The following is a 14,177-nucleotide window of genomic DNA, read 5'->3' on the forward strand; positions in this document are numbered from 1 at the left end:
AGAAACTGGCAAAAATGTGTTGGGTGTTTCGTCTGGTCAGAGGAAAGAAGACCAGGATAGTTGGTGGTGGAATGAGGAAGTCCAGGAGAGTATTCAGAAGAAGAAGGCAGCTAAGAAAAAGTGGGATAACCAGAGAGATGAAGGAAGTAGGCAGGAGTACTGTGAGGCAAAGGCTCAGGCCTATGATGAGCTGTATGAGAGGCTGGACAGTAAAGAAGGAGTAAAGGACTTGTTTCGCTTGGCTAAACAGAGAGATAGAGCTGGAAAGGATGTACAGCAGGTTAGGCTGATAAAGGATAGAGAGGGAAATGTACTAGTGAGTGAACAGAGAGTGTTGAGTAGATGGAAGGAGTACTTTGAAGAACTATGAATGAGGAACTATGAATCAGGAAAACGAGAGAGGAGGACAACGGGGGGAGAGATAGTGGATCAGGAAGTGCAGAGAATTAGTAAGGTGGAAGTGAAAAAAAAACTAAAGGTAACCAACCACCTTGGATACGATAGCAACTGCCTAGCAACCATCTACAGTCTTCCACTTATTTCAATGTTATTAGCTGGCTTTTTCCTTTTTGTAATTTTATGTTTTTCATCTGTAGTGTTGTATATTCTTTAATCTGTATTTCTGAGCTTTCAGTGTTATATACTGAAAGGTTTTAAGCCTATTGCCGTCTGTGCCAACTAATATATATAAAATGGTACTCTTAAGATCTTTTCAGACCTGAATTTGCAGGAAACAGTACATGTCAATTCAAGGCCTGGCTGACCAGGGAGGTCTGCAGGCTGGGTTGTGGCATGATGACTGAAGAAGAATTTGCAGACAAGAACATGACGGAGCACTAATGGAACCCAGACTGGGACACAGCTGATGTCACATGACCCAATACACAAATCATATGCTAGCAAGAAAAAATATCTTTTTAATCATAATTTGTGTCTCTTGAATTTATTTATTGTTTGTTTTCCTAAATACATTTGCTTTATTTAATATTTTTAGATATTGAGATTGGGTCAATAACTGCTTCCAAAATATGTCAAGGTTGTAACTGAAAATATTTCATCATGCTTCAATAAAAATGCACTTTTTAGATAGTTTAATAATGAAATTTATGTCATGCCCCTCTTGCTTTGAATGGCAATTAGATATGTCAGAAGTAAAGTGGCACATGCACAAAGATTCCAATTCAGGGTCAAGGCCTTTATTTTAAGTAACAGATAGACAAGGAAAATGGCAGTTATTTAATTTTTTTGTGTTTTCTTAGCAGCCATTTGAGCAAAGGCAGTTACCATGGAAGGAGCTGCATGATCTCCTTCAGCTGCTGGCAGCTGCAGCTGGTGGGGCTGGGGGAGGAGGTGTTGGGTTAGGGATAGGGTTAGGATTAGGATTAGGAGTAGGCTCAAGAGCAGTGAAGCATCCTCGTTTGTGCCACTGCATGTCTCGTACACGCCGCACAGACTGCACCTGTGGCATTGTAGCTCCCCAGTCATTCCAGTGCTTGTAGTCACCATGTTCAAACACATACTGCTGTCCCCGGTAACCAGGGTACATGTAGCCCACCCACCTGTACGGTGATATAAAGGATAAAAGGTTATGTTTTTATATATACACAGTTAAACTCCTATACAGTGGCTTACAGAACAGTGCAACATAAATACAAAGGGATCTTGTACCAGAATATTATATAATTTCACTACCAACTGAAATGTACAAGATAAGAGATTCACAAGACAAATAAAACATCTTCGGTAAAGAGGTAAAGACAACAGACTGGTGTAAACTGAGCGAACACAAATAAAAAGGAAAAATGCTACATTGGCGTGTCATACTCCCCTTTGACACATAAATGTCACATTGTCATGTATGAGCTAGATATTGCAATGATGTATAATTATATCTATATTCATTTAATGTCAAATTTATTTTTATTATTTTCTTTTATTTTACATATTATTTAATTGAAATTAATTCAAATATAATCACACAATGCTCAAATGCATTTACATAATTTTAACTTAATAATAATTAAAACTAGAAAATTAACTGCAACCACCAATAATCATCACTCCATGAGGATTCAAGCAATTTTATTATCAGAAAATATAGGCAATAAGATACAGTTAGCCAGAACCACAAGTTAATTAAGGAAAAGGGATGGTTATACTTACGTTCCATTCAGTGCTTTCACACTGGCCACACGATCCTGAAAACCATGAGCCCACAGACTTGGAACATCATCATCAATAATTTCCATCTTTCTCCCAGTAAAGCCTCCATTCTCAAACAGATGTAGTTTGTGATCTGCACCATCCTATTTGGCAGAAATGCACAGCTCTTTAAATGACTATTTATGTGTTGTATTTATGCCACATGCATTATGTGTGTCTGTGATTACCAACCACTCTTAGTGGTCTGAGAGATAATAGACAATAGCTGTTCTGGCTGTTAGTCCAGGTGGTCCAACGAGGATATTCTCCTTTCTCCAAAACAAACTGCTCCCCTGCAAAGCCATGCTGGTCAAATGCCACCCATCTGTACAACCAAACATTCAAATACAACATTAGTTACACTGGGGTTACTTGAGTGGGTGGTAGACACATGTGACAAATCACTTATAAGAGAGAAGAATTTTAAGAAAAAATTGTCAGTGCTCACGGTCCAGAATCCACCACAACTGAGCCAACTTTTTCCAGATTCTTCTCATTAACATCTTTACACTCTGCAGACAGCTCTGCTTTCTTTCCCTGGAAGTTCTCGTACTCATACAAAACAATCTGCATATGAGACCAATTTTCAATTTTATTTTTCAATTTACAAATGTAATTTTATGTAATTTTTTTAATTAACAAAATTCTTATTCCTCAAAGACATTGACAAAAAGACATTTTAAGCAATACATTTTATCAAAGTGTCTGTCTATATTATTTTGGTGTAAACTTTTAAAAGATCAAGTTTGCTATTGGTACCTTGTAGGACACCCCAACTCCTCCCTGGCTCTTTCCTGCAGCCAGCTGCTCAGGGGCACCTTGATCTGACATACTTCCAGTGCTAATCAAACCAATGAACACACTGAAAAAAATCAAGGAGCAACTAAATTCTAGAAAATAAGAAAAAAATTTGTGTGAACACAAAATATTATTTTTTACCTATTTTACATCTTTGAATAATTGCTTTCAGTTTAGAAGCTTCATGTATAAAAAAAGAATGTTCAAGCTAAATGATAAACCTTTTGGTTTTGTAGTATTAGAATTCAATCAATTGGGTTAACTGCAAACAATCAATGAACCATTGTTTACAGATTAAAAATATAGGCGCATATTTGTATGCAGATTATCTATTTAATTTGTTGTAATCTCTAGAGGCACCAGCATACAATTAGTCAACAATGCTCACACTTGAAACTAGTTACACATCAAATGAGCAAATATGAACTCACTATGAGGTCCAGTAAGAAAATTAAATCAATTTATAGCAGGTGTAAAAGGAGGCTACACAATACCTGTTTGTAACTTGGCTCTAACCAGCACAATTTTTCTCTAGTTTGATGTGTGGAAGAGAGTGTGTATGTTTATATATGGTGAGCAAGCTGTGAGCCCTAGGGGGTATTTATGGTTTATTTCTGTCCACAGCAGCAAAAACTGTCTGGGCACACAATGCTGTTGATGCAGCAAGTCTGTCGCTCGCATTTGTGTCCATCAGACTGCCTCTCAATAGGCTTGTTGGGTGGGCATGGGCTGCCCACAGTCTCTAGCTTACACTGCTGCCAGTATGGGTATAGCTGGCACCCACAGGGTGTGAGCCAAGAGAATTCAGACACGCTGCTCTCAGCACAACCCTGCTCACCTTCATTTTTCTCTGGCCACACCCATGGGGTTTGCTTTCTTAATTTTTTCATCTCCTCCAATTACCTTACTTAACCTCTCTAGAATCTGTGCCCATATTGGCATCAACTGTGATATAGAATGGCCTAAGATCATTGCCAAATTAATGAATGAGTTACATGTATTCTTGCAGTATTATGAACTGCATCTCCCAAGACAAGTTACAGGCCAGATAATGAGGAAAATTTTGACAAATTTCAATTTAATCTGGATCATCAATGTCCAGATGTCCATTTTATATATATATATATATATATATATATATATATAAAATATTTGTTTTCAAACCTCTCCTCGAGGAAGCCCAGTATTATATGTAGTTAAAAAGCAACTCTTGGTTTGACCAAACAGTGCTTCAGTAAATTGTGCTCATGATGTAATTGACGATATTAACAAGTCTCTTTGGTGGCTGTGAAGGTGTCAAGGAAAAATATGGACCCAAGAAATTCTTGTTACTTTTTATTGTTTTTATGTTTATTTGAATTATAAATATGACTTTATTCGAATGTATATTGTGATAAACTCAATGCTGAGGTAAATTGTTTAAAAATTTGCTTAGATGCCTAAAGCTTTCGCACAGTACAGCTATACAGCTATAGCAGCTATGCAGTCCTGACTGAGGTGTGCACAGTTCAAGCAAATGGGCACACACAGGCCCCGCATGCTGATCAAGCCATTACTAGCTGGCTTAACTCAGGGGATAAACTGAACTGTCCATTCCACCTTAAAAGGTGCCTGAGGCGCCAGACTGTACTGCTGTGCCATTGAAGGTGGAACGGGACCATTTGAATGAAAAGTTGGTGAATGAGAAGCTGACTTCAGTTTCTCGAGTGGTTGCAGATTAAATGAGGATCTTATAAAATGAGCTTATAAACGGAAATGTCCATTCATCTCCAAATTATCGATGTTCATCTTAAATCTCTCTCGTTGCCATTTCGTTATTTGCATTGCTGTTTGTCCAGCTGTCTGCATGTCAGACTTCAGCATTAAAGGATGGTGAATTAGCTGTTATTATGAAAACTGTGTTAGAACTTTATGTTGTAACAATTTTACAGCAAAGGAGGATTATTATTTTACATAGAAATATAGTTCTGCTGTGTAGCCGCAACAGCTCTGCAGCAGTTGAGAGATTATTTAGCTGTGTTGGCTTGATTTTCACCCCAAACAGTTTGTATTGTTTGTATACAGTTATTTTTGTTTATTTTTGTTAGGACAAACCTGGAATGATTGACTTTGCTTTCACTTAGTCTACATTTTTGTTAGATATCACGCCTTTGATTGTGTAAATTTGATTGTTGTTTACACTTAAACTTACATTATGGATCTTTTTGTATATTTGCTGCTTAGCAATTGTATGATTCTTTCTGGCAGATGATTAAATGCAGTATCTTATTCACTCAGTTAGGTGTTTTTGTTGCATCAGGTGGAGATATACGGACATTCTGACAATTGTGCTTTGAAAGTAGCTAAAAAGTAGCTAACTACTAATTTTTCAGTAGCTATCCCAACCTTGACCAGGTGACCTGAACAGTATGTCACCGCTAAAGAAGATTCATATGAGATTAAGTGATGGTCTGAGACTGCTGTACTCTGAAGAAAATAGCTAAATGATCTATGTTTAAACCAGTGGTCAAAATTGAGTGTGGTTGAAATAATGAGTCCTGTGGTTTGTCAAGGTGGTTATTAAAATATATTAAAACTAAATAAAACTATTACAAAAAATTTTGAGATCATTATTAAACTTGACAGAAAGTCAGAAAATTCCCATCAGAACTCAGAATAGGGCCTTGGTGGCCATGTGGCAAAGTATTACTATTAACTTTGGCTTTGTGACTATGCTGCCGAGACGGCATCCATTTGAGGGCTCTCCTACTGGATTCTAGGACATGCTAACTCTCCCTGGGGCAGCAAGAGCATCTGGTAACTCTGCCTGAGGTACTGGGAGTTATTGACAAAAATGATAGATGATTGCAAAAAATAAAAGATTTTTTTTGTCATGTGAGAATCAATGAGACATGAGATTTCTTCCCCTCTGCCATTGGACTCAAGAACAATATATAATCACATCACTTACCACTTTATAACCCTGCCTTGGTCACTTTATTTGAATTGCACTACTCCACCTGCACTGTTGTATATAGTACTGTTGTACATGCCTTTTGTATTTTTATTTTTATTCATTCTATCTATATATTTGCATAGAGTATTTATTTATGTGGACTTAATTTTGCATGCCTATTACTACTTGTTTTTATGTTGCACCTTCATGCCGAAGCAAATTCCTAGTCTGTGAATCCTGTTCATTGACAATGGCAATAAAACTTCTGATTCTGATGAGATTTCATTCCCTTTAATACAAGGTAACATTTCTACATAGTTTGGGTAGTGAACATTTTTTGGCAATCTTGGTGTAATTGAGCTTGCATGTGAATAACAATAATAATGTTACTATTATATGAATTTTCACAACATCATGAATATTTTACCAATGTTATCATTTCTATTTTACAATGTAGATCTTTTTATTGTAGTGTGATTTGTCATAGTTTATTGTTTATTGGAATTGTTTATTGTAAATTGCAATCATTAAGAATTTTAAGAATCTCTAGGACTAGATGTAACCCCTGTCCAGGAAACAGACGCTTAGTATTGTACTTCAGAGTGATGATAAAATTCAGAAAATAAACAATTTAACATATCAATATTTCATTTAAGCATCAAATAAAAATCAGATTTAGGATTTACCATTAGACCTTCCTACCATAAGGGGGGCTGCTTGCCCATGACTTTTATTTTTTTGTATGCTAAAAACAAAATTGATTGCTTTTCCAATTTATTTCTCTTAGCTGGGTAAATATAGGCATTATCATCCTGTGTTTGCTATATGTGTATAAATGTGATTTATTACAGTAAATGAACACTGGTTTTAAAGAAATTAAATTCAAATAAATTATGTATAGAAGCTAAATTTGAAATTGTTCTAAATTAATCAAAGGCTTCTGCTAGAATAAAGAAATAAAAAATTGACATGCTGTCTTAAATTTGAGTATGTAAAATGTATTAATGCTGCTTAAAAATGTGCACATCTGATTTGAAAGATGAACTTGATATAAAATGTAGAACATATGATTGAATTTTAAGAAAAAATGTTATTGGTGCTATTAGTGGTTAAACTAAGCTCAACTAAAATGCAGGAGTTTGCTTGATGATTAACTCGTTAAAAGATAATTACAAATAACTGTCATTATACCAGTATATTTTCGGAATAGGGAGTCTGTCATATCTCAATAGATAAATCCCATCCTATCAAATACCACACCATATTTACACCATACTCTGAACCAGGGCACTATTGAATATTTTTCATATTGGGGATGAAGACAGCAGAAAAAAACAGGGAGAGTCAATCGATGTTTCAGCGGATGACAAGAAAACATATCATCTCTTGATTGATTAGTGTTTTATGGCCATGAATACCAATCTGTCACTTCCTGTGAGTGTGTGAGTGAGCAAGGAGGAAGGGAATATATGGAGGATGTTACCGAGGTACTAGTGGAAGACAAACTGAATAATGAAAAGCTCAGACTTTGGACTTGGGGCTCCAAACGCGGACCGCACAGCTGATCTTGGGGTTGCGTCAACGCTGCTTGATGCATCTGAATGCGTGTTCAGATGTGAGCCAGTCTCAGTAACGTGGACAGAAAGTCTGTCAGCTGACGCGAGACGGCATGTCTGTGAAACTGCAAATGCAAATCTAGACCCAGAACCGAGAGAGTCCGTAGCATTTTTCGCTGTGTTTGATGGACATGGTGGAAGGGAAGCAGCGCACTTTGCCAGAGGATTTTGTTCGAAAGATTATCGAAAAGTTTGTGCAGTTGGGAAGGGGTTTATATCCTGCCACCGTGGGATGTGGAAGAAACTCAATTCAAGATATTGTAAAGGTTTTTTGGTCTGGGATGCAGGTACTGGCTAGTTTTGTGGTTGTGGACTGCTGAGGGGCGTTACATTAGTCCTCAGTCTTGCAAGCATTAACTTGATATTGTTTTGAAGTTTGATTACATGTAGAGTGACAAGGCTGAAGTTGGTTTCGCAGCCTGAAGATGACACTAATTTTCAGATGGGAAAATGATAATTGATTTCTTAAAACTACGCTAGTAGTCTTTTGTTATTGTTTTTACGAATGGGCAAATGTTTAATTGTACACGGCCCTCTCTAAACATATTAGGTTAATGCGTATTTGGGTGGTTTCTGGGATTTTTATGCAATATATTTTGGTTATTTTAAAGATGATCACTCAATTAATCTGAAAATAAATTATATTATTTCATGAATGTAAATTTTTTTCATGTTAAGGCGTATGTGGCTGCATACAGACTTTAAAGGCTATGACATAAGATCGTAAATTATACAACCCCATTTCCAATGAAGTTGGGACATTGTGTAAAACATAAATAAAAACAGAATGTGATGATTTGCAAATCTTTTTCGATCTATATTCAATTAAATACACTACAAAGACAAGATATTTAATGTTGAAACGGATAAACTTTGTTTTTTGCAAATATTCACTTATTTTGAATTTGATGCCTGCAACACATTCCAAAGAAGTTGGGACAGGGGTAAAAAAAGACTGGGAAAATTGAGGAATGCTCAAAAAACACCTGTTTGTAACATTTCACAGGTGAACAGGTTAATTGGAAATAGGTGAGTGTCATGATTAAAGAGAGCATCCCTGACAGGCTCAGTCGTTCACAAGCAGGAATGAGGCGAGGTTCGCCACTTTGTGAACAACTGCGTGAGCAAATAGTCCAACAGTTTAAGAACAACGTTTCTCAATGTAGAATTGCAAGGAATTTAGGATTTCATCTTCTACAGTCCATAATATCATCAAAAGATTCAGAGAATCTGGAGAAATCTCTGCAAGAAAGTGGCAAGGCAGAAAACCAACATTGAATGCCCATGACCTTCAATCCCTCAGGTGGCAATGCATTAAAAACCGACATCATTCTGTAATGGATATTACCACATGGGCTCAGGAACACTTCAGAAAACCATTGTCAGTGAACACAGTTCATCGCTTCATCTACAAGTGCAAGTTAAAACTCTGCCATGCAAAGTGAAAGCCAACGACACCCAGAAACAGCGTTGGCGCTGTTATCGGCGCAAATTTCAAAAGCCAGCATCTCTGATGGCATGGGGTTGTGTTAGAGCCCATGGCATGGGTAATTTGCACATCTGTGACGGCACCATTAATGCTGAAAGGTATATGCAGGTTTTGGAGCAAAATATGCTGCCATCCAAGTAAAGACAGAAAATGGAACATGAGGAACAGAGAACGGAACAGGCACAGGAACAGACGCAGGACATAGAACAGAACCAGAAGGCACAGGCACACGAACACAAGCAGGCACAGAAATGGGCACAGAAGCAGAAACAGGAGCAGAAGCCAAAGGCACGGAAGCACAAACAGGCACAGAAGCAGGAACATGAGCAGAAGCCAAAGGTACAGCCAAAGGCCGCTGGGTGCAGCCACGGGATCGGGAGTGCTGCTGGGTGTGGCCATGGGATTGGGCATGCCGCCGGGTGTGGCCACAGGATCGCGAGTGCCGCTGGGTGCGGCCACGGGATCAGGAACTCGGGCTGGGGATCACTGCTCCAACCTGGAGGAACAAACAGAAACAGAACCCACTTGGCCGTTCCCATGGCTCACTCGAGTGATAGGTAGGTCACAGTGGCGCTTGCGAATGAGCCGAGTGTCATAGTAGGGGTTTTTTGCAGGTTCCATCTGTCTAGCCACGTCTTGCGCTGCAGGTTGCTCCTCCCTGCAGCGTTGCTCAAGATAGGCAGACCCAAGGCACTTACCTGAGCTCTCATCGTCCAACTCGAAGACGGGATGGTCCTTCGTCTTCCTACGGGACCGACGAGATGCTCGTGTTCCCTCAGCCCCAGGGGATTTGCTCTCACTGGCTTGGCGGCGTGGGGCGCGGGTAACTCGGGCTGCATGGAAACAGCCAGAGTTTCATCCCAACAGAACAGCCACATGCCAGTGTGTCGCTTATCCGCTGCGTCCTTTGATGGCTGGTCTTTCTGTAACAGGAAGTGAGGTGATGGATGCATATGCAGAGATAAGCGACTTTTATTATGGGCAAATCCAGGGTCATGATCTAAACAGTCCAGGGTCATGGAGCCAACACGGATTGATCGGGGGACAGACATGACAGAAGCCAGAATCAAACAAGCAGAACATTACAAACAACAGTACAAAGACCAATACAACAACAAAGACCAGTAACCAGACAGAGGAAAACACAGGGTTTAAATACATTAGGGTAAGGGCTAAACATGTTGAGCCACTATAAACTTTTAGTTTAATATAAAAATAATATATCTTGGGAGTTCATTTTGTTGTCAATGTTTGAGACAAGATCGTGATCTTTGAAAAGAAATATGACACTTTGAGAGGACAGAGGTGCTCTCAGCATGCAACTAACGAGCTTAAAATGCACTTGTCAGCACAAAGTAGGCAGGCAAATACCTTTGGATTTGCTCAGCAAAACACTCTGGTTTCATTCAAAACATCCATTCAGATTTAAAACATTTGAGCAATCAGAACATCAGAGATTTGCTGGTGGTCCATAGCATTTTGCTCAGAGTTTGTGTTAACTGCTGGTTAAGCAGAGTATTAGACAAAGTTGCACTCATCATTTTCAATTCACAGTCCAATTTCCTTATTTTTCCTACCATCCTAGATATATTTTGTTAATAAGTGTAGTTAATAATTTTAATCTAGCACAGTGTCAGCCATCAATCCATCCATCCATTTTCTAAGCCGCTTCTCCTTCAGGGTCGCGGGGGGGGGTGCTGGAGCCTATCCCAGCAGTCTTCGGGCGGAAGGCAGGATACACTCTGGACAGGTCACCAGTCCATCGCAGGGCAGACAGACACAGACAGTCACTCACACACTCACACCCAGGGGCAATTTAGCATGTCCAATTGGCCTGACTGCACGTCTTTGGACTGTGGGAGGAAACCGGAGAACCCGGAGGAAACCCACACAGACACTGGGAGAACATGCAAACTCCACACAGAGAGGACCCTGGTCGCCCGGCCGGGGAATCGAACCCAGGGCCTCCTTGCTGAGAAGCAACAGCGCTACCCACCACGCGTGCCGCCCCCAGTGTCAGCCATATTGTTTATAAAATGTTTTTATAATACAGCTAGTCATTCTTTTGTTTTTTTGTTTATAATATTTGTCTTCAGTTAATTTTCCAAAAAAGGCTTTGTGCATTTAAAATCTTTTTGAGGAGATTAAAAACTAGTTGTGTGGTGCCAACCTTATCAAGCCAGTGAACCAAAATGTGTTTGCTGTCTGGGATGTTCCATTTAAACCTATAAATACAAACATACGTGACGCATACAGAGCCGTGCCCCGCCCCCACCTTGGTCTGTCCGACCACATCTCCATCATGCTGGTTCCTGCCTACCATCCCCCGCTGAGACGCTCCAGACCCACACAGAAGACCATTACTGTGTGGCCCAGCGACGGTGACTCTGTGCTGCAGGACGACTGCTTCAAGTGCACAGACTGGTAGGTGTTCAGGGATGCTGCTGGGCAGGATGGGGAGCTTGATCTAGAGGATTATACATTTGCTGTGCTCGGATACATCAGCAAGTGTGCTGAGGATGTCACCACCACCAGGACTGTGACGTGCTACCCGAACCAGAAACCCTGGCTGAATGCAGAGGTCTGATCTCTGCTGAAAGTCAGGGACTCTGCCTTCAGGTCTGGCAATTCACAGAGACTCAGGAGAGCTGGATGAGAGCTGACGGTATGCGTAAAGAGGGCCAAAGCTGCATATGCTCGGAAGATCCAGGGTCATTTTTCCTCCCAGGATCCACGGAGCATGTGGAAGGGCATCAAGTCCATCACGGACTACAACACCAGAGATGCACAATGCACTAGGGACCCCTCTCTGCCTGATGCTCTCAATAAGTTCTATGCCTGCTTTGAGAACCCAAACACACCCCCCAGCACCAGACTCACTCCAGCACCCGGAGAACAGCCCCTCAGCATGACCCAAACTGAGTTGAAGAGGATCCTTAGAAAGATTAATCCCCGTAAAGGTGCTGGCCTGGATAACATTCCGGGGCGTGTGCTGAAGTGCTGTGCAGACCAACTCTCTGAGGTGCTGACAGACATCTTCAACTCCTCTTTAATCCAGGCAGTTGTCCCCACCTGCCTGAAGACTGATACCATCATCCCAGTCCCCAAGAACACAGTGACAGATGAATGACTATCGGCCAGTAGCCCTCACCCCGATAGTCACTAAGTGCTTTGAAAGACTGGTTATGACCCAACATCAAAGCCAACATCGACGTCACTGGGGATCCACATCAGTATGCATACCGGAAAAACTGATCCACCGAGGATGCCATCTCCTCTGTGGTCCACACTGCCCTCACCCACCTGGAGAATAAGGATTCTTACGTATGCTCTTTGTGGACTTCACATCTGCCTTTAACACAATGATTCCCCAGACCCTGGCTTACAAACTCCACACACTTGGACTGAGCACCTCTCTTTGTAATTGGGTCCTGGACTTCCTGACTAACAGGCCGCAGTCTGTGAGGATCCACAACATCTCCTCCTCCATCATCATCCTCAGCACCGGCTCCCCTCAGGGCTGTTTGCTGAGCCCCCTCCTGTTTACACTGTTTACATATGACTGTTCAGCCGTCCATCCAGACTGTCATATTGTAAAGTTTGCAGACGATACGGCAGTGGTTGGATGCATCACAAATAGTGATGAGTCTGGTTATAGGCAGGAGGTGGAACACCTGGAGAGTTGGTGTAGTGAGAACAATCTCTGCATCAACGACAAAGGAGATGATTGTGGATTTCAGAAGGAGCAATACCATCCCTCCCCTCCCCCTACACAACGGAGGTTCTGCAGTGGAAGTGGTCTCCAGTTATAGGTACTTGGTCGTACACCTAATTAACAATCTCACCTGGAGTAATAACACTTCCAGCCTGATCAGGAAGGCACATCAGCGCCTTTACTTCCTCAGAAGGCTGAGGCGTGCTGGACTCGGGAGCTCAGTCCTCACCTCATTTTACAAATGTGTGGTGGAGAACGTTCTGTGCTCCAGCATCACTGTGTGGCACGGAAGCTGCTCTGTGGCAGAGAGAAGAGCTCTGCAGAGGGTGGTGAAGGCAGCACAGAGGACTGTTGTAGTCAGCCTTCCCACCACCATGGACATTTACACCTCTAGATGCAGGAAAAGGGCAACTGGCATCATGAAGGACCCCATCCCATCCAGCACACACACTTTTTGTTCCACTCCCCTCAGGTAGAAGGTTGCGGAGCATTAAGAGCAAAACTACCAGACGGAGGAACAGCTTCTTCCCTGAAGCTGTAAGACTCTCAAATTCCAACTGAACAATCACTGCGATGGCACTTCATGTCCACTTATTTATTGCTGTTGTACTGAATCAATGCCTCCACTATATCATGCCTAACTGGACTGTGAGTACAATGTTTCATTCCACCTCATGTACCACATGTGATGTGAATGACAATAAAGCCCAATCTTATCTTATTTTATCTTATTTATCTAACCCAAACCCTAACCCTTATCTTATCTTATTTTATCTTATTTATCTAACCCTAACCCTAACCCTATCTTATCTTATCTTATCTAAATCTGTCTGATTTCAATGTTGTTTTTGAGAAATTGTGAATTATGTTTTATTCCTCATTTGTGTACTCATATGTCCTAAAAAGAACTCCACCGTTCAGAGGCATCACTGTTTAAGCCACAGCACCAATTTCACTACCAGATATGGTGTGTTTAAGAGAGTTAAGTGAGTGTAAGTGAGGGCAGCTGGTCAGTTCTGTCAGAGTTAGTATAAAAAATGACATACAGGGCTGTGGAGAGTTTTTAGAGATGAATATTAGTGTGAACCCCGTACAGATCTTGCCCTGAAGAATTCTGTAATATAATGATTACCATGAAATGTAATCAAAAAATGAATTCTGTAATATAATGATTACCAGCTTTCTTTCCCAGATTTGTCTGTGTTTTGTTAAATTTTTGAAAGTTTTAAATGTGAGGAGCAAGTTAAATGTGAGGAGCAACTAAATCCATGGTGTTTTACATTCACAAGCTCTCAAAGGGAAAGGCATTGTTGAGTAAAACCACATTATTTTGTTGAGCAAATCTGAAGGTGTTAATCTGCCCACTTTGTCCTGACAAATGCATTTAAGTCCATTAGCATCACCCTCAGAGCACAGTTGTAC

At 40.6% G+C, this 14,177-nt stretch overlaps 1 protein-coding gene across 3 annotated transcripts; it reads right to left on the reverse strand.

The window, feature by feature from the left end:
• Window positions 1-1,198: 1,198 nt before the first annotated feature.
• On the reverse strand, window positions 1,199-3,561 carry crybb3 (crystallin, beta B3). 3 transcript variants are annotated; one of them, XM_017682857.1, is made up of 6 exons: window positions 3,495-3,561; window positions 2,962-3,043; window positions 2,651-2,769; window positions 2,395-2,527; window positions 2,164-2,306; window positions 1,199-1,559 (listed from the first exon to the last, which is right to left on the reverse strand). In XM_017682857.1, exons 2-6 carry the CDS (start codon window positions 3,031-3,033, stop codon window positions 1,310-1,312), a joined length of 717 nt encoding a protein of 238 aa, XP_017538346.1. In that variant the 5' UTR covers window positions 3,034-3,043; window positions 3,495-3,561; the 3' UTR covers window positions 1,199-1,309. The 3 variants fall into 3 exon arrangements, with proteins under 3 accessions (XP_017538346.1, XP_017538344.1, XP_017538345.1); XM_017682855.1 differs by having other exon boundaries at window positions 2,962-3,064; XM_017682856.1 differs by having other exon boundaries at window positions 2,962-3,092; window positions 3,495-3,554.
• Window positions 3,562-14,177: the final 10,616 nt, after the last annotated feature.

This window comes from Pygocentrus nattereri, chromosome 23, assembly GCF_015220715.1.
Source record: "Pygocentrus nattereri isolate fPygNat1 chromosome 23, fPygNat1.pri, whole genome shotgun sequence".
Lineage (NCBI taxonomy): Eukaryota > Metazoa > Chordata > Actinopteri > Characiformes > Serrasalmidae > Pygocentrus > Pygocentrus nattereri.